This window comes from Vanessa tameamea, chromosome 23 (genome assembly GCF_037043105.1).
Source record: "Vanessa tameamea isolate UH-Manoa-2023 chromosome 23, ilVanTame1 primary haplotype, whole genome shotgun sequence".
Taxonomy (NCBI): Eukaryota; Metazoa; Arthropoda; class Insecta; order Lepidoptera; family Nymphalidae; genus Vanessa; species Vanessa tameamea.
In genome coordinates this window covers 1,535,045-1,562,048 of record NC_087331.1, presented here as the reverse complement: position 1 = coordinate 1,562,048, position 27,004 = coordinate 1,535,045, and the positions used below count along the sequence as shown (strand labels likewise).

At 33.1% G+C, this 27,004-nt stretch overlaps 1 protein-coding gene across 1 annotated transcript in view; it reads right to left on the bottom strand.

Moving 5' to 3' along the window:
* LOC113397676 (uncharacterized) overlaps positions 1 to 25,091 on the bottom strand; it is a 28,166-nt gene extending 3,075 nt beyond the window's left edge. The window contains exons 1-10 of the mRNA XM_064218690.1: positions 25,061 to 25,091; positions 23,683 to 23,811; positions 22,289 to 22,385; positions 18,248 to 18,390; positions 17,440 to 17,508; positions 14,461 to 14,543; positions 13,937 to 14,056; positions 12,936 to 13,086; positions 11,411 to 11,520; positions 10,442 to 10,726 (exon numbers count right to left, since the gene is read on the bottom strand). Of these exons, the coding sequence (XP_064074760.1) occupies positions 10,442 to 10,726; positions 11,411 to 11,520; positions 12,936 to 13,086; positions 13,937 to 14,056; positions 14,461 to 14,543; positions 17,440 to 17,508; positions 18,248 to 18,390; positions 22,289 to 22,385; positions 23,683 to 23,811; positions 25,061 to 25,091 (1,218 nt within the window). The remainder of the gene's footprint in view (positions 1 to 10,441; positions 10,727 to 11,410; positions 11,521 to 12,935; positions 13,087 to 13,936; positions 14,057 to 14,460; positions 14,544 to 17,439; positions 17,509 to 18,247; positions 18,391 to 22,288; positions 22,386 to 23,682; positions 23,812 to 25,060) is intronic.
* Positions 25,092 to 27,004: the final 1,913 nt, after the last annotated feature.

Genomic DNA, 27,004 nt, shown 5'->3' with positions numbered 1-27,004 from the left:
CGGAGGTGGAAGAAAATGTCGTGAGGAAACATGCACATGCCCTACATGTGTATCCACTAAACCACTAGAATATCTTGGTGGAATAAACACAAACCTTTTCAAGGAGAGAGGGTATAATGTGGGGTAAGTTCTTGATCCGTAGTATCCTGCTATTTTTTTTTAATTAAATAGTTTGAAGTTTGATCAGGTTAGGAGCTTATTTAGCCATACTGCTCCAATGCGTATTGGTGCACGCATTTGTGACCGATTTTCATCTAACTTATGCTTGTTTCAGGCACATCATAATGTTTGTGGTGCTTGCCCGGATTATACCCACAATCATTAATTTAGATTCAAGTATTCTTACCACTAAGTCTGATCTTCACTCTTAATCTTAAGCAATACAAACAAAAATAATTTAAATGAACATTGTTCGTATAATTAATTCAAAGATGTTATTTATAGCAGGATTGTCATCAACAAGATATACCAGAAACGGATTAAACAATGGACCACAAATAAGACATTTACTGGGGAACGGCACAAAGCCAGGCAACTAGGCATTGTCTTCCATTGTCCGATTACTTAACACGACCTACGAAATGATGACCATTGTTAGGGTGACCATGATGTTGAAGTTTGGGATTTATAAAGATCCTTTTAATATTTATTCAGAGGTATAAATAATTATGTTACTTATATATGATGATAATGATAATATCCTGAGCAATATTGGCCTGACAAGTGATTCTCAATGAAGATTAGCTAAATGCACAGAATGCGAAAACACAGTAATATCCTCACTCTCATAATCTGATGGGACAGCTTGACCGCAATTTGGAGACTTATGTGTTTTCGAGGCCCGGAGAGTTGACACAACAGAACTTTCCAGTTTCGTCTGACCCGTGGTTTGAGCCCAGGATCTCGAGGTATGTAGCTTTGAGAGGTAGTAAATAACCCTGTTAATATTATAAATGCGAATCTGTATATTTATCTGTAGGTTTATCGTTCTTTCGCCCATTACCGGTTGACGTGATTTTTTATACAGATATAGTAGACCGGAGAGTGATAAGGGTTACTTTTACCCCTAAAATTTGGACTTAAACTTGATTGCATTATTCAATAAATATAATAATTTAGCGTTTTGTTGAAAAATTACTTAGTTTATTAACTATTGCCAGTAAACTATTGTCTCTCCTCTTAAATACATGTTTCTAGTTTTTGGCCACGCTATTCCACTAGCTCATACATGTGTCAAATTTCATCCGACACGTGCAAGTTTTCTCAAGATGTTTTCCCTCTGCGGCGAGCCGGAAATTATATTATAAATACAAATTAAGCGTTACGTTAAAATATAGTACTTAACCAAATTTGAACTTGTTTGGTTAAAATTAAATGTGACCCCTTCGATAGTCTATCATATATTTTTAGATTTATTAATTCAGAGATATTATATGAAAAATGAAGTATTTTATATATACGATATCCTAAATAAAATGTGAAGTCCAAGACTATGGCAATGAGTCAGCAGGTGGAGATAAGTTAAATAAATATAAAAACCATACGATAGTTAAAAAATAAAATTTATTTTAACAATTAAAATCTCAATTTTTTTCTGCATATACACTTGACCTAAAAACTTAAAAATAATATTTCAATCTTTCTAAAAAATCAATGAATAATTTATAGTATATATGTCATACTTTAGTAATGGATGTTGTACAATGTTAAGCATACATTGTTTATAAATATAGAGCCCCTTGCCCCTGGAGTGCTGTATATTGTCTCAACAGCGTTGTTCAATTTTCGTTAAGTATTACACAGCGCTTACACTGTACTATCGATATAAAGTAAAATATTATTTGTATACGTAAATATCATTAGGTCATCATAAATTTGTCACTAATTATTGTATTCAATCAAATTCGATCGATTCGAATATACCGATTGAATATAAATTTGTATGCCACGGTAAAACTACTCTATTTTATGGCACAGGTAGATGACGGGCAAATGGGCTACCGTATGGTACTTACCATCCGGTGGCCCCAGTACCAACAGTTATGAACACTTGGTCATAACTGCCTATAGACATTGGCACCGCAAAAATATTAACCATGCCTTACATTGCCAATGCGCCACAACCTTGGAAAGTAAGATATTATGTCCCTCGTCTGTTCTTCAAACTGGAACACAACAATAGTTAGTATTGCTGTTTGGTGGTAGAGTACTTGATGAGTGGATGATACCTACACAGATGGGCTTGTACATATCCCTACCACTAAGTAATTTGGTCCATTTTCGAAAACAATAATAAGACAAACAATGAACGTCAAGTCAGAAGGAAATAATAATTATGGTTATCAATTTTATTATAACTTTTATCTCTTTTAAATGTTTTAGTGTCTAATGATTTAGATTTTAGACTATTTCAGATACAGAGACGTAAGTTGTAATAAGTGTTCCCAGATTTACAATCGTTTCCTCAAATTATTTTCCATTTATTTAAATAGGAAGACGGCGAGGCAAATAACCAATTGATAGTAAATGCTCACTTCTGTATTCACGTTAGCAATTTAAGAGAAGTCATTTTTCACACCTTCAATGTGACTTCACCAACAGGGTTCATCAAATTTTACTTCGTTAAGGACAACAATTTGTAACAAAGTACCTAATACTTAGTAAGTATTGATATTTCGCGGTAATAAGTGTCATATCCAGATAGGCTTACACAAAGTCTAATGACAAGAGACATAATAGTAATATATATATATATTAGTTAATGAAAACCTGCTAAGTGTGACTCTGATAGTAGCTTAGAAAGTATCCTATAGGTTTTGATCCCCTTTGCGAAGGTATTGGAAAAAAGACGTAAATGTGACGTATACGTATCTTTTGATTGCGCAGGGTCTTTGATTGAAAAAATCGAAGTTATAAAAGGTTCGATTTTTGCACAGCTCCAAAGGAACGCAGATTTAATTATTTGGTATTATTTTCAACTCTATACGAGTTTCTGAGAAAAAGGATCTTGACTGACGGACAAACATACAGATAGACGGACGGACAACAAAGTTATCTTATAATGGTTCCTTTTTTCCTTTAAAGGTAGGTAGGTTATCCTAAAAAATAACTGTAAACTGTAAACCATACTGTGACGTATACCGTAGAAACACGATTTTTTTATATTAATTATAAAAATATCCTGAGTAATCATAAGTTATGGTTCCACTACTATTGACTATAATATCCAGACCGAAACGTAGATCCTTTGGCTTAATGTAATTGAGATGACCCGTTTTATAGACAGGTATATATTAATTTCATAATAGCTTTTTACTTTACATCATTTGTTAAAACTTTTAATATATTCGATTACAGCTGACCAGACGAATGTTATGACTTTAATTCATTTTTAAATTCACTGCGTTTCTTAGGGAATGTACCGTGGGCGGAATTCACAGATCTACTATTTATTTTTATTTTTTTTATTTTAATTAAGTGAATATACATTTTATTTATATTGTACTGTATTAAAAACGATGTAACAAAACCCCTATTGGATTTATCCGTACATCGGTATTCGTTGTCAACACTTATATACTTAAAACTATACAATAATAACAAAATAAAATATAAAAGAAACAAAAAGCAGGTACATAGCAAATAAATAATGTTACAATTAGTTGTTTATTTTTTTCATAAAACAGCGATAAGCGAATTGACGCTGTGACTATTCATTAACCTGCTCAGAACAACATCGTTTAGTATAGCGTATACAGGTGTTCCATGTATTGTATTAATTATTTTATATTTGCAAAATATACATCGAGTTTTATAATACTAAAAATATATAAACGTATATTAAATTGTCTTAAAATATAATAATAAATTACATACACGTATATATCTGTGCTAATGGTACTAATAACACATACATTCTTATGTGTGTACTTTACTTTTAATTTACGAGTACCATTATATATTAATATAACGATGACATAGCTATTTGTTATTTGAATAACATTTTCAGTCTAAAACTATTATATGTGTGTGCATTCATTAAAAAATATTTAATAATAAAAATAATAAATATATAAATATTGGACATCACATACATTACTCTGATCCCAATGTAAGTAGCTAAAGCACTTGTGTTATGGAAAATCAGAAGTAACGACGGTACCACATACACCCAGATCCAAGACAACATAGAAAACTAATGAACTTTTTCTACATCGACTCGGCCGGGAATCGAACCCGGGACCTCGAAGTGGCGTACCCATGAAAACCGGTGTACACAACTCGACCACAGAGGTCGTCGATAAGGTAAGGTAAGGTAGGTCGTTAATTTATTACAATTAATTTTCAGAAAATAAAAATTGATAATATAGACTTATTTTAATCATTATATATTTCGCACCAAATAACTTTCCCGTCAATCCACTTTCAGTGAAAAGTGCACAAACGACTCGTCCACAAAATACCGAACATTAATCAGGCTTATCTGATGCCGGCTCAATGTAGATATTTCACAATTACACCGGTTAGTCTAATTGTGTTCAATATTGGCTGAACTGGAAATGTTATCGTCTTTAGAATATTTTACTTGGATAACCATATTCTGACGAAAACTTAAATATAATTAAAAATATGTTAAAATCCACTTTACCAGTTATATACTAGTAGAGCAAAAAGTTTGTATCCTTTTAAGAAGTTGTCAATTCGTAAATTCGATGTTTTGTAAGTTTTTAAGTCAAAAATGTTTATGACCATGTTATCAACAACCAATTGAAAACAGTAAGTATATCTTTTGAAGGGTCTATGTGACTATTGGAATATATGGAATTGTTGAATTTCTGGAAAGCCGGTAGAAAATTTACGCCATCAGACAAATAAAATCAGATGAAACAATTGAATCACTACGGCCTAATTAATTTAATGTTATGTCATATATTGGCAATGTATATCTACTACAGCTCGAACAAAGTTTGTCTATCTATGTCATGAGAAATGGTAGCATATTTAAGAAAGTCCTAGCGGTATCCAGAAACGTGAAGCTTTTCAAATTAGGAATATATAAGTAACCACTATTGTATAGCCATTATAAAACGCCAAATATTTGGCATTTCCTGACATTTTAATGTAATTTCTTGATGGTAGCCCATCAGGGTAGGTTACTCCCACTCATCAGATATTCTACAGCTGAACAATAATACTTAGTATTATTGTGTTGGTTTAAAGGGTGAGTGAGGCAGTGTAACAGACACTAGGGCCATAGCGACTCTGCTCTCAAGGTTAGAGGCGCATTGACGGATTAAAGTGTGGTTAATTTTTTTTATAGAGCTAACGTCCATTGGGAATTGTAAATATCTATCGTTATCTATTATTATCTATGTTTATGGCTGCACCGTCTACTCAGATGTTTTTAAATATTCTCTCAGATTGGGTTGTGTGGAAGAGATGGCTAATTAGCCATAAGTCCGCCCATATTATATATTACATCAAATTTTTATTTGTATTTTTAGTATTATTTCTATTTTTGTTTTATTTAAGTTTTTTGCGTTTTGTCCTAAGATTTCCTTAATTTATGTTTGTGGTGTACAATAAAGTATATTAACATTAACAATGGCAATATTCCTGTTCCAAAAACAGAGTTTAGTATGCCAAACTCTGTTTCTATATTATGCTATTGAATATCGACTAGAGGGCTACAGAAATTAATGCGCCCAGCAGTAATTATCACGCGTGGAGGAACATTAAACTACAGCTCTCCTCTTAGAAAACTGAGACTGCTTCAAGCATAAGTGCTCGTAAAAGCAAAATGGTTTTAACGAACACCTCGATTCAAGATAACGTCGTTTTTAATTGTTGCATTAATAATATGACTACTAACAGGGCCGATTTGACAGCTGTCAAACAGCCAAAATAATTGGATGTTTTAAATCGTATATATATATGTAGATGTACAGTCGGGGTAAGAAAAGGTTCGTCACCTTAAGATCTATTTTCGTGTGCTCAATGTGAGCGATAACCTGCTTTATCGATTGAGTATGTCATATTGCGTCGGAATGTCATTATAAGTCGCATCTAGCAAAGAGTATAATAGCGTTTAAAGGCTATAATAATAATAAGAAGCCGTCAATCGGGATGATAATTACCAACTTTTCATGAAACCTCGTAGCTTCGTGAATGCTCGTGTAACCGATGTTACTTATACATTGTCTTGTCTCTTATAAAAGACTGTGCGTAGTAGTAATCCTACTTCCTACTAATATTATAAACGCGAAAGTTTGTGTGTATGGATCTGGCTGATTTCTCTGAGGTATGGATGGATGTTTGTTACTCTTTTACGTAAAAATTACTGAACGGAATTGGATAACATTTTGCACACAGATAGAATATGTACTGGAATAACATATTGGAGACTTTTTATTCCGGGAAAACATAAAATCTTTCGGAAACGCGGTTGAAACCGCAGGACGGAAGTAGTAAATAAAATAGTAAAAATAAATAGTAATTATGGTAAAATTTATTCATTTAAAAAAATCTTATTTATTTTATTAAAAACGAGTATATCCGCCATTCGTATCAAGCATATCCTGTAGTCGCTGTCGCATGGATCCAACAAGGTGAGAGCATATGTCGCTTCCTCTGTAGCCCTCCCAAACACTTCGGCAATGTTCTACGACAGCTGTTTTGGTTGGTCAAATCCCATAGATTTTCGATAGGGTTTATATCCGCCGTTTTGCAGGCCACGAAATCACCACCACTTCCCGGTGCCGATGGAACCACTCATCACACGTCATGTCATTACATTAACCGTCTCTCAAAATAACGGCCGAATAATATTACAAGCGTTTTTATTTTAAGATTGCAAGATATTGCAAGAAAATATATGACACTGACGGACTTTGATAATTCAGTAGAAGATATCATATCTAATTTAAATCTTGTAATGACTAATTAGGCCATTAAAAAGGTTTCATGTTGATATGACACTAAACGTAGTCCAAAGATGTTACACTATTTTGAACCAAGTTATCATACTATGTTAGTTGAATTTTATATGCAGTTGTCTGTTTAGTGGTTTAGATTCAAAAGGTACTAAGAGCTTACGACTTGATAAAGGAATGAATTTGAAAACTGACGAAGGTTTTCTTACTCTGACTGTACATATAATATGTATATAATTTACAAGAATTAAAATTCAGGCCGTAAAATCTGTGGATAAAAAAGTATCGATTACGCAGCCCATTTAAATCCGGAAAGTAATTTAATATGTCAGTCGCTAGATTCAAAAGAAAACAGTTTAACGATGACCAAAATAACAACATTTTTTCTAAACGCTCGAAGTCCACCATTTTTGTTTTTAAGAAATATAGCGTGTCTCCTGCAAGAGTTGTGACTGTTATAAATCACACTGGTCCGAAATTCGTCCGGAAAAGACAGAAGCGGAATTGTTTTCGGTGTCATGAGGACAACGTCATATAACTTTTTTGTATTGAGGCGCAACACTTTGGTGGCAAATGCCAGTTGGGGTGAATGGAGAATCAGTTGACGATGGATCGTTCGTGTATACCTATCTAGGGATACCTGAGCCTGAATCCGGTGTGTAACGTCATGTTATTAAAAAAAAAAGGTCAATTTTGATTAGTCCATTTAAAATATGTGAACAAACAATACATCGTTTATACGAATTTATTTTACTACCGAATAAGCGGTAATCGTTCATAATATAACTCAAGTATATTATTGTTTTTTGGTGAAGATATTCACGGTATCCTATTTCATGAAACGGACATAATACAATAACATAGGTCAGGATCCGAATAATTAATAATAATAACTTATGAGGCCAATAACCTGAGCTCAATGATTAGAATACATACGTCTTAATCGATGGTGCCAGACAAGCACCACTCAATTTTCGTGTAGATATAAATTATGTTTTGTACTCTGTTAAACAAATCATCGAATATAAATTTAAAATTTGCCATATTTATTAACATCCGTCTCATCATATTGTGTTGTTAACTTGGTGGTAGGGCTTCGTGCAAGACCGTCTGGTGGTACCTACCACCCACTTATAAGATTCTACCGCCAAACAGCATTGTTGAGTTCCGGTTTGAAGGGAGAGTGAGCCACTGTAACTACAGGCACGAGGGCCACGACAACTTAGTTCCCAAGTTTAGTGGCGTATTGGCAATGTAAGCAATGGTTAATATTTCTTACAGCATTCCAGCATTCATTGTCTATGGACGGTCGTGACTACTAACCATCAGGCCCATTTGCTCTTCCGCCAAGCAATATCATCAAAAACAGTAACAACAATAACACTTTCTTCTTCTCATTTCATTCTTCTTTCATCTTATAATAAACAATAATAAATAAAAATAAATAAATTTACGCCTGCCATCAATAAGTCTAAATTTAAAGCGAACCTTCAAACCTTCTCCGAAACACGCTGTATCATCTAGTATAAGTTTTCTAAATAAGACACAACAAATAAAGTCTCCTCATTTATTGGTAGATTATTTAAAACGTGTTTCCTTCAGTATTATATATTTTTTATGAACATATAAATTTAATTACCAATTAAAATAAGGCCAGTTATTCCAGCTTCCTTTGTTAATATTTAATCAAGAGAAGTGTTTCTGCATATGACATTAAATTGTATGAGTTAATAATTACCCTTTCAACATCTTACGTAATTATTATTTGTTGAAATCTCGAGTGCCGTTCTACAGCAGAATCGTTTCAGAATGGAGTTAATCTATTGGAAATGTCCTCACTTCAGGTTAGACCTTTGATATAGAGATGTGATGTTCGTTTATCGAGGTTACCGTAATGTCGATAAAAAACGGTAAAGTGTATTTCAAATACTTTTATAAATGTACATAGTAAGAGATATAGGCAGGCAGACTAACAAATAAGCTACACCATGGTAAATGACCAAAACCGCTTTTAGACGTTGACATTGTGAGAAATATTAACTATCCTTTACATCGCCAATGCGTGATGCATTGCGTACTAATTGAAAAGGTAACAAACTAAAATATTATATCCCTTGTGCTTGTAGTTACTGACTTAGTCACTACAAACAGGAACACAATAAAACTAAGTCTTGCTGATTAACGATTGAATATGTGATGAGTGGGTAGTACCTTATATGTATTTGGTATAACCGTTTATGTAAACGGGCTTGCTAAAAGCCCACCCACCTAATAATTGTATTACTTGGTTTAAAAAAAAGCAATTATATAACATCATTAAAGACAATAAAATAAGCAAAATAAATTTAGTATACCTTAAAGGAATGAAAGCTTTTGTGTCAGTAACGTTTCTCTTCAAAATTACATTTATATGATGCACAGGAATTTACAATATTCTTTATTAAGGTCATTATATAATGATCACTAACTTTCTCCTAGGCTCTCGTAGGTCGTAGCTTATGTGGTTTAATTTTCTTAACGGCTAATTCGTTATCACACTATCGGGACACTCAACAGAAGTGATAACTTAAAAAAATGTCTGTCCGAAATACGGTTAACGCTGTGGGTTAGAGTGAGAGAGGAGGAGCCTGCCTACCGCTGCTGTATGCGTAAGAAAAAAGGAATCCAGACAGATTGGCGCCGTAACGCGTTACGTAACGAAGCGATTTACTCTCCCATAAGAAGTTATCACTTCAAAAATAGACTGGAAGACCCTGAGATGAGCGCGCTGAAACGAACTAATTATTCCGCTTTATAAGATTATTATAGATTAATTAATAAACACAATTAAAAACATTAGTACCTTAAAATAAATATTCGATAATTTATTTATCGATAAAATAAGTAAACGCCCCTCCTTACTAAAGAATACCTTTAACGAAGAAGTCGAAGTCTACGTTTTATTTTATCAAGTTTAAAGAGTTTTTTAGACCAATTTAGATAAAATGTTGGAAAAAATACGCCAAATATTTATTACGGTATACGGTCTTAAATTTATATTGGTTGGGAGATCGAAAACTTTTCGTATTCTAATTTTAAACTTATACATCTAAAACATATTAAAAATAAAATAATTTGCCGTACAATTATATAATAAAATACGATGCTAAATTTCAGTAAAATATACATAAGGACTATATATTATGACACCATTTGCCTTTAAATTATAATTGTTAGGTATGGGTACTCAATATAGGCTGCAAAAAAGTAAAGCTTGTAGAAATCCTCCAACTTTTGGTTTCGACGTAGTCGGTATAATGGGTAAATTTTTTACATGTAATAAATAAAAATAATTGCAATTATTCAGCTTTTTGGATTTCATGTTACTAAGGTGTTACATGTTATTTAGTTAGGAGGTTGAATCAAAGCAAAAGGTAATACAAAAAATAGTCTATTACCTTATCAATACTTTATACTTTTAATTACGGAACGTAAAAAATATACAAAAGTTAATCTGTCCCCATAAGCACAGCGGGAAATGTTTTTTTTTCATTCACTCGAACCATAACTTTTTTCATATCAATGAGTCTCACTTCCCTTCCATACGCCATCACTTGATAAATCACTGAATCCTTGAAGAATATTTCCACTGCAAAATCTATTTGGAGGAATTGAAACGTATAGCAAATTGGCTTTGGAGATTGGCACCAACGCTTGATACGAATACTTGGCTTTTCTTTAAACCACTTTTGTCTTTTATAATTGAACACTCGAAAGACAATACATGAATATTCATAGTGGGAGAAGATTGTGAACTGGAAAAATAATTGAGCAAAATTAATTTGTTAAGGACGAGATTTATTTTTCTAATTAAGTGTGTACATAAAGTATTTATATATAAAACATGACTGACTTTGCGAATTGACAGCCTCGTTAGTCTTGTGACTGGCAATAAGGCCACAGATCCCTGAGTGGGTTGAAGTGATTGGGTTTAAGCTCCGGGTCCGGACCATTAAAAAGTTATTGGGTTATTCTGACGAGAATTTCTCAGCTGCTACTGTGAAATACTCGTCAGGTCTGAAAGATTCTCTGAGTCTGAGAATGCCTTAGAAAGCTTATAAAGCCTTTAGTCCTGTTTTTGAATTCTTTCCGCTCGCATTAGAATTAGGAAAGAAAGGGGAAAAGAGAGTGTACCTGGGTTTGCGTACACATTTAAATATTATAATATTTCCTGCATTATTCTCTATTAACTCTTGGAGATGGGTGCCGTGGGCGAGATCGAGTTTGTTGGGTTAAGTTGTCGTTCTGTCTTTTAGTGTTTTTGTTGACAAATAGTTCAAGACATCACATACAAAGAGTATTTTTATACTACTTGCACTTGTTCCTTTGATATACATACGTAGCATATTTCTTTGTTTCGTTGCAAAAGGTTATAAAACCAATAAAAGTTATATTTGATAAAAGTAATTGTTATCGTTTATGCTTACGTTGTATCTAACCCGATGGCTCGTTTTACTTGGTCCTCGTTCAATAACAGTACGATCAGTAAATAGCTCAGCCTTTACTTCCTCAATATCACAGGGTCCATATCTTTGGACATTTGAAAGACCTAAAAGTAAAATTTAATTAGTTCCAATTGCATAAAATATATATAAGAGAAATACCACTGATGTCAATGACTTGAAATTTGATGGTAGGGTTTTTGCACGCCCGTCGAGGATGAACTACCCACTAATCAGCTTCTTGCGCTAAACAACAATACTTAGTAGTTATTGTCTCGTTACGGATTAAAGGGGGAGTGAGCCAGTGTAACTAACAGGCACCGGGGACATAACATCTTAGCTCCCGAGGTTTGTGGCGCATTTGCGGTGTAAGAAATGCTTAATTTTTTTACAGCCCCGCTCGTCCTCCTACCTATACAATAAAAATATATTATAGTCATTCCTTTAGCGACATAGACGTTCCCTGGAAATTGCTGGAAAACTAAGAGAAGTGGAAGAGGTAATATTTATATATGAGGTAAGGAATTTTTAATGTATTTTACTCGCACGAAGTCAGAAGGGACAACTATCTTATACATAAAAATAGGTGTTGTTATATCTGTTTGAGTTTAACAGTTTGAGCAAACACTATTTAAGTTTTTATATAAATGTATATTTTCATGGAGGAGGTTTTTATGTCATCCATTTTTGACGGTGCTTTAACTTTTATACAGTTCAGTTGATCGACATGACAGTAGGCATATATTATATCTATAGAAAGTTGAGTTCACGATGACGCGCCCCACTTTTGCAATCGCTGAAGTGCAAATGAGCATGAAAGCTGCTTAAGTGCGTGCTTTTGTTACGCTTAGAGTATCTATGTGGGCAAACGCACACTAAAGGTGGAATCAGACGGTTCATTTTTTATTCGTTTTCGTGTTTCATTTTGCATCTTTCACTCAAAGTGACACGTCTAAACACAAAGTGAAACAAAAGTGCCGAATGAATTCATTAGTGAACTGATCCAACGACGTTGGATCGGTTCATTCGGCATCTTTTATTCCCACTCCGAATGAACGAAAAATGAACAGCCTGAACACAGTGAACGTTCACTCGGATTTGGCCATGTTGTCTCGAACGCATTTTTCTTAATCTTTTTTTAGCTCCTTGATCAAATGATCACAAATTAAACTTATTCCAAGAGACACGACTTCATTCGACGCCCTATTGAAAGAAACTACAGATGAATGTTCTCTTTTACGTCATTCCAGCTAAGCCGTGTGAACATGGAATGAAAGAAAAATCAATCATTCACTCAAAATAACATTCACTCGAATGAACCGTCTGATATCACCTTAAGTAAAATGCAGATTCATTTAATCAATTACATATTCCCCATTTGAAATGTCGATGATATCTATTAAATGCAAATATTTTAAATTATTCTTTCATTCTGTCATATTTATAAATAAAGAAATTAACACGATATACTTGTAGTGGTTAATGTTGTGCTTCTCAAATATTTTATATATCTACGACTTACTTCTTCGTAGAACAATATGATTCTTAGATATCCTTGATACTGTAGGCTTCCCAATTCCTGCAATACTATTTCGTACCCATGGTCTATATTGTGAATATTCCAAAAACCTAGATGGCGCTCTACAACCTGGGCCATAAATTCCAAAACCTACCTGAAAAATAAAATCACGTATTTTTATTGCATTACGTTCCACTCCGGGCTTTTCTTTAAAATTTCAACTCTCCAACACATCAGAAAGTTAGTTAAAAAGTAAATTACATTATTCCACTTTGATAGACATTGGCCGAAGCGAAAAGTTTAGTATGGGTATTGCCCATCAAATATTTTTTTATCAATACTTCAATTGGCAGACACTACTAAAGATGAGTCAGTGTGGTCAATGCTATTAGTAGCATAAGGCATGATTAATATTCCTTCCAGTGGTGATTTCTATGATAAGTGGTCATTTACCTACATAACATTTTTGTTTATTTTTTTTTAATTAACACAACACGCAAAAGCCGATAACAACAGCGAAGATTTCTTCCAAAAAAATAATTGCTTCAAAACTAAGTTTTATACATCATATTGATTATCTTCTATCATATAAAGTTTTTATATATAATATACTCGTTGGTCTAGTGCCTTGGTAGGGCCACAGATCCCGAGGTTGTAGGTTCAAACCCCAGGTCCGGTCGATACAAAGTCATTGAGTTTTTCTGTCGAATAATTTTCAGTGTCAGCCGGAAAAAAATCGAATTTGGAAGTGTGTACAATACCGTGTAAGTGTAGTTTAGGGAGTATTTATTTAAACAAATGTGCCTTAGTTTTTCGACTGTTAAATCAAACTGATTCAATTAAATACCCGACAGTGAAAATCTATAAGCATGGTCGCTACCTTTAAAGCTTTTTTAATTTTACTAAATGATATAAATATTAAGAAATATACAGCAAAAAATTTAACGAAACGTATGCAAACGAAGACACAAGCATTGTTCGTTACAAATAAATTGTAAGCATACCAAGCTCCATTTATTATTCTGTCTCAGAGCCAGCACAGCTCCGCTGCGCCAGATACATTCGGTGCCTGTCAATGCTTTCGCACATACCGTATGTATAGGCCACATTTTTTCCACATCCAACTGAAATAAGAATATTTTTTTGTTAATATGCAATGAATATACGCCTTTTGGGAACTCGTACTATTAAATATTGTCTATGAATAAATTATTTTGTCTACACTCCTTATTTTGTATACACAATTCTTTTTGATAATCATTATGAAACTATGTAATTAATTTACATGAAAAATACTTTTAATTTTTTATGTACGCAGATTTGAAGCATAAGACACTGAATAACGCTTGCTTATATTAAAATTGTTTTAGTAAATGTAAACTAGCTTTAACATAGATATAAATATAAAGGTATACAAATACAATGATGTTTAAAAGCATATTTTTAAAATAAAATGTTTAATAAAAAAAATTGAACAACACCGACGCGTTGAGAAAAATTAAAGCAGCTTTGATAAAAACGTTTCCACCTCCGATTTCCTGTAGAAGGTTTTGCATCGTTCAGGATCTACGTAAGCCATTTTGTGTATTTTTATAGCGGAACGCTTGCAGTCTGAAAATAAATTTCTTTGCTTACCAAATACATATATTACGGAAACCAGATGAACGACTTTTTTAATCATTCTTATGTTTTATTGACAGATAAAGTTGATGATATACAAAAATAAATAATCAGATGGACTGGTGCTAAAAGCTGAAGTGCCATATTTTGCCATTTACCAAATCATTTAAAAGAATATTCTTTGTCCTAAAACATCATAAGTCTAACATTACTAATATCTTCGATATTACGTAAAAAGGCCATATGTTATATATAACAATCAACGTCTGTTAATTTTTTGACATTGACAAAAGAAACCCGCTGACTTTCTTTAGCCGGTTCCCTCCAGTTCGGGGTATTATATTTTCCGTACCGGTGGTAGTTTTTAATTTGAAAATCAATAAATAAGTTTAATGCTTCTATATTGAATAAATATTTTTGCTTTGATTCGATTCGTTTCTGTTATGACTGCCAACAGTAAGGATTATTGATATAGATTCTTTTAGTACCAGACAATAAAAACCGAACATTATTTTCTCTTTTTCTCTTTCTGCATAGACTTTTGCTTCCGTGAACAAAAGGTTCTATTTTATACATCCTTTACATTCTGGTTTAAGATTTTTTTGTTCCATAAAGAATGAGAGAATATATACATAATCACCTAAATTAAACATAAGTCTAATTTATGTCATGACTATTTTTGCATTTTTTAGTTCACACAAATAATATTAACAACAAAGTTTCATAGTGAAATAATACTTTAACTAGTTTATTGTGTGCTGTTTGTCGTTTTTTAGGATTAGTTTCAGCCGCTAAGCCCCAAATCCGTACTAGATAATCTATGTGTGGTTTGGCGAGCGAGTTGTAGATTAAGTAACGAACTTGCAGGGGTAGACATCGCTCTACGCCGCGTAGGGCTCCGTTTTTAAGGTTCCAAGTAAGCTTATTGTCTAAAGTTAAAACTAAATATTTTTTGCGATCTGATTTGCTAATAGTGTTGTTAATTTTTTGGTGATTCTGGCTCGTTACTTTATTTATATTTTTGGCTGAAAATATTACATAAGTTTACGTTTTCATTTACGAACACACTTACACCACCATTACGATACATTTTGTAGACAAACTGATCTTACACTTTGAGCTTTATGAATTATATTTTCAATGTTATTGTCATAGTAAGAAAGGGTATCGTTGGCATAAAGGGTAAATTCTCCTTTAAGTTTAAGTTTACTTATATTATTTATATAAATCAAAAATAGCATGGATACAAGAATTGAGCCTTGCGGAACTCCTTATGTTATTCGTTTTCTGCTTTGGTACTCGCCAATTTTGACTACTTCCTTCAGTTAAACAGGATTCTATAAGTTCGGTCGCGTTATCAGAAATACCTAATACATCCTTTAATTTGCTTAGAAATATAGGGTGGCTGACTGTATCGAACGGTTTTTAAAACTATAAATATGCCAAGAGCAATTTTTTTTTAATTATAGTATTTTTAATCTTAGTCCAGGTCAATAGTAGGAGATAGTGTGGACCTTGATCTGAAGCCATATTGCTTTGGATAAAGAAAGTCAGTAATATTCAAGTAGATTACTAGCTGGCTTTAAATAATTTACACTAAAATTTTAGATGTACTGGAAGCACAGAATTCGGACAATAATTAGTAAGTACGGATATTGTACTAGATTTATAGATATGGATAGCTTTGGCTACTTTAAGAGAGAGACGAAGATAATTTTGAATACAAGTATTTGAATACACTGTGTTAGTTCGTCAGCTATATAGTATTTAATATATTTTATGACTTTAGTATTTATGTTATCTATGAACTTGTAGTATTATCCATCTTCCCTTGTTTAAGTTACTTCTAGCTACGTAAGACTAAAATTAGGTTTTTTGATGCTAGGTTTGGAATAATGTTCATATTGTTACTATGGCACTTTATGTTAATAGCTTCGGTAAATTTTGATCCAACAGTTGAAACTAAGTCATTAAAACATTCGCAAATTTTGGGTTCCTCCTTTAATTCATTTTCCCCTTGTTTTAATTTAGGTGATATTGAAGCTTCTCTTAGCTTATCAGTTGCCACATTGTTTTTAGTTTTTTCTTATATTCGAATATTTTATAGTCGTACTCTAGTTGTACTGACTCCTCATAGTTTCTTGTATCCTTTTCATTCGAATTACTTTTATGTTGGCTGCAGAGGATGTTCTTTTGATTCATTTTATATTATATGTTCTTATTTATCTTGTGGGATTTAGTATTTTAATCTTTTTAACTTTAGATTGTTGTACTGTTTGGAATACTTTTTATTCAAATTTGACGTAGTCACCATTATTTTGAATTGCGTTATTAGTTTGTGCCAATTCGCAGAGTTTAGTGTAATTAATACCTTCATGTTCAATTTTTTTGTTTCGGTACTTGCTGATAGATGCCTATTTCGAGATTAATCTGTTCGTGGTCTGACAATATCGACATTAGTATTTATGTTATTGTATGTAATGCAATGATAACTGGTTCGTACCCGCGGCTCAGTGTCGCTACTTTTTTTTGTACGAACCAACCTTAGTTTTGAATTCCATATCATTCTAGGGCCTATAGTCTTTCACTATATCAAATTTGCGCAGATTACGATAAAGTTATACTACTTAGGATAATCTTATAATTATAATTTTCACCCGTGTCATCACCAACGTTTGAGGAGGGAGTAGAGACCGTTGTTTCTCAACATGTCATGAGTTCTTACAGAATAAGTAAGAGATGGTACGAGATGAGCTATTATTTGTTTATAAAAATCATGCGTGGAACACTAAAATAAATCAAATAATTAATAGTTTAGTTTAGTGTAACTTTTAAAGCAATTTATCGAGTTTGTCGAACATTAAATGTAGTATACATTGAACATTACCATCGATCGTCATAACGTAGAACAGCGGTTTCACCAGCGCTCTCGGCGGCGCACATATCGGGTGCAAATCTGCAAATTAAAACACATCACGCCATAAATAACTACGTTATCGTCACACGTTGTCACTTTACAGCGACATTTGGTAACGAATTCATGTAGTAAATGACGCATTTTAAAATGTTCCCGAAATTGAAATAAATAGTGTATTGTTTTATAGAACGGCTGATTTTGAGACTACTGGCAATTTTTTTTTAAATTTTTATACTAGATTAACTTACAGACACATTCACTCTGATTTGATTCACCATTTATGTCTATACCGAAAGGCAATATACAACATAGTTTTATCTGTGAACTAATTAATCTGTTTGTCATTTTTGATCATTCTATCTGTTTAGACGTGTCAATTTCTGTGTGTGTGAATAAAATGAACGAAAAATAAATCGATTACAACATTATGAAATCTAAATGAAGTGCCCGTAGAAGTTATCAGTAGAAGGGTTGTGAGTACTGACTTTTATTTTGACCGTACTCACAAAGTGTAAACTTTGTTATATTGCAAGTTCCCGCTCGCGTGTGAGGCTGGGGGACTCGTTAAATACATTAAGCCGTTTTCGGTAAACCTTATAATTTGTTTGCAAGATTTCAAGCGTGACAAGTAAACAAACTTATTTTCGCATTATAATATTGTTTAACAAGCATTCTATACTTCAACTTCAACTGCGAACAAATGCAATGTTCGAAATGTATAATTGAATATACACACTTCCATTTACATTTACAAATATGGAAATTTAATATATTTTACACGTCATTAAGTAATTCGTTTCGAGTTGTATCAGAGCTGGTGTGCTGTATGTAGTCTGCTTGAAATCCGGATGAAAACTGTAGTCTTTCACTTTTATGCCGGGATTAGAGCAATTACGTCCGAGTATTATCCTTGAACGAGACCTGAAAGATAAAAATCCATTATTTCTTTATATTGTAATTTTGCCAGCTGATGGTAAGTGGTCACCACCGCCCATAGACATTGACGTTTGGAAACTTCTTTTGTGACTGTAGATACACTGGCTCATTTTTCCTTCAAACCGGAACATAACAATTAGTAACCGGAACGTAACGATAGTTTTGCGGTAGACTGTGCGAGGAGCGATTGGTACCTATAGGGGATTGCAGAAAGCCCTACCACCAAGTATTAGTGATAATATTTACAAACCAAGTCTCTTAATTCGATTGTAATCAATAGGAAACACATATATATCTTATTCCGATGTTTTTCGTTCGTTACTACTAAATCTCGAAATTAATAAAAAACAAAATATATTGGGAAATATAGCTTGACTGAATGGAAGGTGATGGTCCAGAGGATTAAATAGGTGAAAAATTTTTAACTTGGTGGTTTGGTTTTTTTAACTTGGTGGTAGGTCTTTGTGTAAGCCCGCCTGGACAGGAACTACCTATACTAAAAAATATTAAGCTGTAGAGTTTGTTTGTTGTGGGAACTAGCTGGTATAAGGATCTAACATATTGATATTTAAAAATGAAAACATTGCTAGGTATCCTGCATCCGTCAGATTAAACTACAGATGTAAACATTGTCCTTTATGTTTTACACAAATAACTTTTGTTTGAAACACTTATAAGAAATAAGCGTAGAACAATCGTAATAAACTGGTGTTTGAGTCACATGGCGCGTGACTTGATTTTGTCATGACTCTTTTTATATATTTAAGTGTATTTGTGAATATACTAGGGGCATACAATGTCAATTGTATAGTTATTGTCTTAGAATGAAAACAAATAAAACTTTTTAATAATTTAAATCAAAATAAAAATATCATCTATCTAGCTCTTTTGAATCGTCATTTAACAAACTATATTAAGTGAAGCTACCACCAGTTCGGAATGTAGATTCTACCGAGATCCGGTATGAAACTCATTAGTTACTCTTTTTCAACATTTAAAAATAAAAATTCATGTTAGTTAAATCCAATTATATATGTATGTTACATATCCTGCCTGGAAGTCAACAAGTATTAGCTCCACGCTTTTTTATCATCTATATAATCTTGTATAGAATAATATGCCTTCTTTACCAATGTATTTTTTTACAAATGATTTGAATTTATGAAACGGCGAAGTAAAAAATTTCTTCGGAATTTTACTATAGAAACGGATACCTTAGCCCAAGAAGGATTTATTGACTTTGCGGAGTCGGAACTTGGCGTTATAAGCTTTTGCTTATTTCTCGTGTACATACAATGATTCTCACTGATTCTATCAAAATGTTACTGTGAATGTACATACTATTGTTGAGTATTCCTACTTTGTTAAAGACATCCCGAAGAGAGTCTCTAGCTCCAAGGTTATAAATAGACAGGACAGCTCTCATTTGTAAAATAAAAACAATATAAATGTAAATAAAGAAGATTCTTAATTTATTTTTTGGGGGTAATAACAAATAAAAGAACTCAATATGTATATTCATATTATAAATGCGAAAGTAATTAAGCCTATCTGTAGCTTTCACGGTCAAACTACTGAACTGTATTGGATGAAATTTGATATGAAACAGCCTTGAACTCCTAGGAAGGACATACTTCTTTTCATCCCTAACAAATGACGATAAGAGCCAAGATGGCCCAGTGGTTAGAACACGTGCATCTTAACCGATTATTTCGGGTTCGAACCCAGGCAAGCACCACCGAATTTTCATGTGCTTAATTTGTGTTTATAATTCATCTCGTGCTCGGCGGTGAAGGAAAACATCGTGAGGAAACCGGCATGTGTCTAATTTCAATGAAATTCTGCCACATGTGCATCCACCAACCCGCATTGGAGCAGCGTGGTGGAATATGCTCCAAATCTTCTACTCAAAGGGAGAAGAGGCCTTAGCCCAGCAGTGGGATATTTACAGGTCGTTAATGTGTAATTCTTGCACGTTGCACTAAAACTTGACCTTGAAATTTTGCTCTCCTCATCCCAATGATGTCCAGCACGGTAAAACGATTACGCAACGAAAGTTGCATGATCAATACATATAACACAAGTAACACACTCATTAGTGAGAAACTGTAACTTCCAGACTGTTCCTCGTTCATATTAAAATACATTTTCAATTAGAGTTGATAAACTAACAAGCAAGCTTACGAACAGCCCGCGGCGCACTCAAGCCTGCTCTTTGACTGCTACTTCTGTGAACATAACTTTGTTTCGCTACATCGAGAACTACAATTTAAGAAATCATAAATTCAGAAGAATATTAAGAATAATATACACATGTGTAAATCAAAACATACTTTGTATAAGTTGTAGTTTGAAACGGTATTTTCAAAAGCATTCCTTTTTTATTACAATTGAGTAAGAACATTTGATACGAGTATATTAAAATATAACCTGTACTTAATTAATGACGACCTCCGTGGTCGAGTAGTGTGTACACCGGTTTTCATGGGTACGCCACTCCGAGGTCCCGGGTTCGATTCCCGGCCGAGTCGATGTAGAAAAACTTCATTAGTTTTCTATGTTGTCTTGGGTCTGGGTGTTTGTGGTACCGTCGTTACTTCTGATGTCCATAACACAAGTGCTTTAGCTACTTACATTGGGATCAGAGTAATGTATGTGATGTTGTCCAATATTTATTTATTTAAGATCCTTAAGAAGATCAAAGTGGACAGACGAGCAAATTGTAGCGCGCAACAGTGTTCGAGAATGTGGGAGCACCTACACGCATCAACGGTGTGTATAAATCAGTGGGCAGGACCGTACATTCGCGAAATTACTCGAGTGTATTTTTATAGTGTGCCCCGGGCGTTAAACCGCGCCTACGCTTCTACAGATATTAGTTACCGGCTCTAGGTTTACGGTATTTCTAACTTCTTTTACATTAATAGTATATAACTACTATGTAACAATAATCAATAACACTTTTATATTGATTTTATTTGAGATTATTTTATATTCTTCATGAAACGCTGTTGGAGTAAGAATTTTTGTGACATAGTATAGAATAAATATAAATAATTTTTTTTAGGCGAATTATTTGTCAAATTAGATCAGATTGACGACTGGTTTTACACGAAGGTCGATCACACTAAAATAGTACGCCTTGTGTAATCCACAATAAAGTTTTAATATTTCCAACTATACAATAGACATGCTTATAAAAAACAAATAAATTTACGACAACACACACTTAAATCGAATACTAAAGCAAATATTACAATACTTAAATTCAAATTCACCAATCAAAATGTACCCGATTAATTTATTCCTCGTATAGGCAAATCAACAACAAGAAGATTACAAACAAACAACTTTGACAATGAATTAACGCGATATTATTGGTTGAAATTTGGAATAATTAATACGTTTTGAATGTAACCAAGGAACTTTGGGCGTAAAATTAAAGTGTATAAAAGTAGTGCAATGGAATATAGTATTAAATATAAAATATTATGGGACTATTCACGCACGAAGTTCCCCCTCCACGTTATATTATTATCGGTGTGCATTAGTGTGAGTGTTCGTGCTTACAAGACGTCTTAGTGTGCGTGAGACAACTGGGGGGTAAAGACAGCAAAAAAAATACAAATTAGATTATTTTTAGTAAGATTATTTCATGAAAACGTTCATTATTTTAGGGGGGGGGGGGCACCTTCGTGCTTGAATAAAATTATAATTAAGAACTGTGGTGCATAATATAATAGAACTGTTTGCAAATCACATGAAGTTCGTAAATCTAAGTCTTGTTTATTTTTTTCTCCTCCTTCGACTGCAATAGCCTATTGCTTACCCTTTATCCATTAAATTAGACACATCGTATTATCTATCAAGGGATAGCTGGCACCTGAAATCTCGTTTAGGTAATTTGTCGATGTCCATCGCGGATGCAATCACAATCTGTTTGGTCACGAGCACGACTGACGTGGTGTACAACGTATCATCTACAAAAAAATACAGGTTAGTAAATAATGCGTGTTTCATAACTATTAATTAGAGTTATAATATAAATATAGGTATTTATTTTTGGAATGCCAACAAGCTTTACACCAAAAACGTCCCGATCATGACTCATAGCAATCCATACTAATAATATAAATATAAATAACATATTAACGCGAAAGTAACTCTGTCTGTTAACCTTTTAATATATAGATAATATTATTGTTACTTTTTATTGCCGAACCTGATGAGCAACTTATAAAACGCGAGCGATACGGCCCCAACTAGTAGTCATAAATTCAAAAGAAAAATATAACTATATAAAATATTAAAAAAAAAAAACAACTGAACAAGCAATTACAGTTACTGATAGGTCAAAAAACTCTAGTATTTCGTAGATTTCGTATAGTATTTTAATGTGATATTAGGTAGTTATTTAAACGGTACTGATTAAAACCCTCCGTTTGTGATCTAGCATTGTCTCTTTACTGCCCCAAAACGAAGGGTTCTCTACTGCACGTCGTTGAGTTCGTAATTTTTACGTTGAGCACAAATTTTCGGAATCATTTATCAGAAAGAACATGCTTAGTATATAATATTAGGTTATATACGGCCGACATTTTGATGAACCTTTTGGGAAAAGTGATATGTTTATATAGGATGTGGGTTGTCTTGTTTAGTTTTATTACAATATAGAAAATTATAATGTATTCAGTGGTTTGTTAATAGTGGATGGTGAAATATTTGTTTATCATTACGATAGAGCAGAGCAGGGCAGAGCCAAGGATTTTTTTTTCATAATTAATTGATGTCTATTATGTGGTAGTTATATGTTTGTGAAAGAAGACATTGCTATGGATACATGGAAGATGTTCTACTTGGTGTTAGTGGAAGAATTTCAAGATTATTCTTAATATGATGTATATTAAGCGATTGTTACTTAGCTCTTTATTTTATTAATCAAATTTCATAGAATATACTCTGATATTTAACTAGCTACCAGGCCCGGCTTCACAAAAGACCGTCTGAATATAAAGTTTACATCATAATATACAACTCTATGCTTCGACATATTTTTTTCTAACAGCAACAGTCATCATAATAATTCAACCAATTTACACAAAAAATAATGAATTTTACAATTAAACCTTCATGCATCAATCAGTCCTTAAGTGAAAACTGTATACAATTATTATAAGGACTTTATTTTATAATATGTAGTGATGTAATCTGTCGAGTCTGTATAGTTGAATTTGTAGTATACGAATAACTGTAAAATTACATTAGAAGTGTATTTACTTGATGGATAATAGAGAACTCCAAGCCAAGGATAAGTTTCGATTTTGGCCATTCCCTCGTAGACCACTTTTATAGGCGATTTGTCGATACCACAATTGTTGTATAGCGTTTCGTTACTGAATCTGACAGCTAAAAATATTATTTTTTTTTATTAATTTTAATACAAAACCGACATATAACAAAAGAAAGATAATATAATCAGCCTGTAAATTTCCCACTGCTGGGCTAAGGCCTCCTCTCCCGTTGAGGAGAAGGTATGGAGCATATTCCACCACGCTGCTCCAATGCGGGTTGGTGGAATACACATGTGGCAGAATTTCGTTGAAATTAGACACATGCAGGATTAGACACATGCAGGAAAAGAAAGATAATAAACTTAAAAATATAATGTTAATAATATTTAAGATATAATGTAAATAATATTATAAATATAATATTTTTCAATTTTTAAGAGGTATACGACATTCCTCGGGCGTTTATAAAAAATCTCGTATTTGCGGAGATATGTGATACAGGTCCTTTCGAAAACGTCCCGTCCCACACTGACATTAAGCTTTAGAAGGTCTGCATCACGATATGATCGTATCGAATACAAAAAAGAACTAAAAAAGGTATTCGGCTAAAATAAGCCAAAGATAGGAATCTTTGAATACTTATTCAATTTCGCTACTTAATATTCCAATGTTAATAAAGAAACTTTTTATAGATAGCTCAGAAAAAACGAATAATACCAAATTCAGTATAAATTTATACCTAACTTTATTCGGTAACCGAAAAAAAAAAACAATATAACTCAAATGAATACATTTCACGAATATCCACGATTTAAATGGTAGTAAGGCTTTGTGCAATCCCGTTTGGTTACTCACTCACTACACCAAACAGCAATACTTGGGATTGTTAGTCAAGTCAAGTCAAGTCAAAAATCTTTATTCAATATAGAAGTGTTTACACTTGCTTATTGATAGTCAAAAATCTACCACCGGTTTGGAATTTAACACTTTGGACCTGAGAAGAACCGGCGAAAGAAACTCAGCAGGATATATATTTTTTTTCATTTTGCATGTACAATAATAATTATATTTTAGCTATTTGTAGCAGCCTGGAGGCGATCATTTTATTCCCAAGGTGTGCAGTCAACTAAAAAGTCATTAGTGTTGTAATATCCTTTAGTTGTTTTATGAATTGAAGGGCTACTGAACCCGCGTACAAGGAACATATCATTTCTCAAGATGGCGCATTGCGCGTTAACATACAATGCAAAATAATTAAACTTATATAAAGTTTCACATGAAATAAATATAAAAATAATACCCTTCTATAAAATGAATAATATAAAATTGTAAACAAAACAAAAGAGATAAATAAAATATTATACCTCCATTTCCGTAAAATAAGCCGTGCAGCATCGTAATGACTTTCACGAATTTCATTCTCTGATATGTTATTTGAAGTCGATTATTAAAAATACTATCAGAATAGTGGATTCATATTTTTGTTGCTTTAATTATTTTTCATTGTTTTATTTAAATGATTATAATATTGTTACAGTACGAGTATTTAAATTAAGTCGAAATACCGTAACTACAGAGTGACTGAAATTTTCTTTAAGACAATTTCAATTGTTTTTTGCCTTTTGTAATTAGAGACACATGTTTACTGACAAAACTGCGGTTTGTTTTTTCTATATTTGTAAATAAACTGGCTGTTGATTATAATCAGTGGAATGTTATTTTCGAACGTAAACTATATGAATATTATAAATGCGAAATTATAAGCCTGTCTGTTACGCTTTACGGCCAAGCCACTGGACCGAATTTTATGTGTTTTGGTATGAAGCAAGCTTGAACCTAAGAGAGGACACATGTACATTTCAGACCTAATACCTAACAAACAAATCCTAAAACGCGAGTGAAGCCGCGGGCGCCATCTAGTATAAAATATTTTAATAAATAAGTAACAAAATAATTTCCGTTTATGAGTTACTTTCAACACTCCACTTCGTATAATTACATAATACATTTTATTTGGAAATAATAACAAAGAATAATTATTAATAAACACGGATATATATCTGTTTGATACTACTAAGGCCTCGACGCTGATCTACCATGAAAGTTTGCACATACATTTACTTTGCTTGATGGCGTTATAACATATTTACCTCTATGCTGTTCAACCGATCGCCATGACAATAATTGTTAAACACACACGAGCAGACGGTCTGCTGGGGTTTGCTAGTCTTATATAATAACAATGACATCGTCCAATATCTCTTGGCTGATTGGATAAACCGAGATTACTGAGACGAAATATATGTCAGTGAAGTGGTGTGGCGCCATTTAAAATCAGGCTGTGGCTACCCTGACGCCGCCAACAGCCGTACGCAAGTCTGACGTCACAATGAGTCAAGCTTAGATGCGTCGTTAGGCAGGCAGCAATCAAAGTTGAGAGCGCTGCGCGAACGTCTCTGGTTAATTTTGGCTAGTCTTCGAAACAACTTACTATTTGTGTCGATAATAAAAGTTTATTACTTAAATTGTTTGAGATTTTATTGCTCGAGGCCTATCGTGTCGGAACCCGATTAGAATACCTTCCCACGGAGTCCGAGAAGCCACTTACCACCACCCACTTACGACATACATATTTATTAAACAAGAATAATATTAATTTAACAGCATATTATTTATCCTTAACTACACCGATAACGAAATAAAGAAGATATATTTTCATACCATCGCTTAAGTTAGAAGAATATTACTACGTTCTATGTGTTAAATTGGTGTTAATCCATTTATTTATCATACAGCAACGTGCGACCAGGAATTGTTTATGAAGATTCAAACTCAATTGGAAGTCTAAGCATTTGCAGTATGTACGAGTTGATCCGTCTTCGCACTACAGGCACAATCCATGATAGAAATAATCAGCATTTCCACATCACAATACAACGCTGTTGACAAATCAGACGCATGGAATGCGATTATACGCATTTCTTCTGTACTCTTGAAAACTCATTTCGTATAAGCGGGTAGTTTAATCTCTCTATTCCGATACGTTTTTCTTTAATCTTTAACTAGTTTATCGGTTAAGTGGTGGTACTTATCTGATCCTATGGCTTCGTCGCGGCACGTTCCAGATAAAAGATAACGACTTCAGTCATCAAGTGCGCTTGGTTTGTAAAGAAATAAGTTCTCACAGATAGCGGTGTTCTAAAAGTTCCTTTTTCAATACATTTTAATATTCAGATGAAAGTATTTCGCTATATAACTTTAAATTTTATTTGATCATTTGTTACTATAATATATTTTGAGGATTTGTT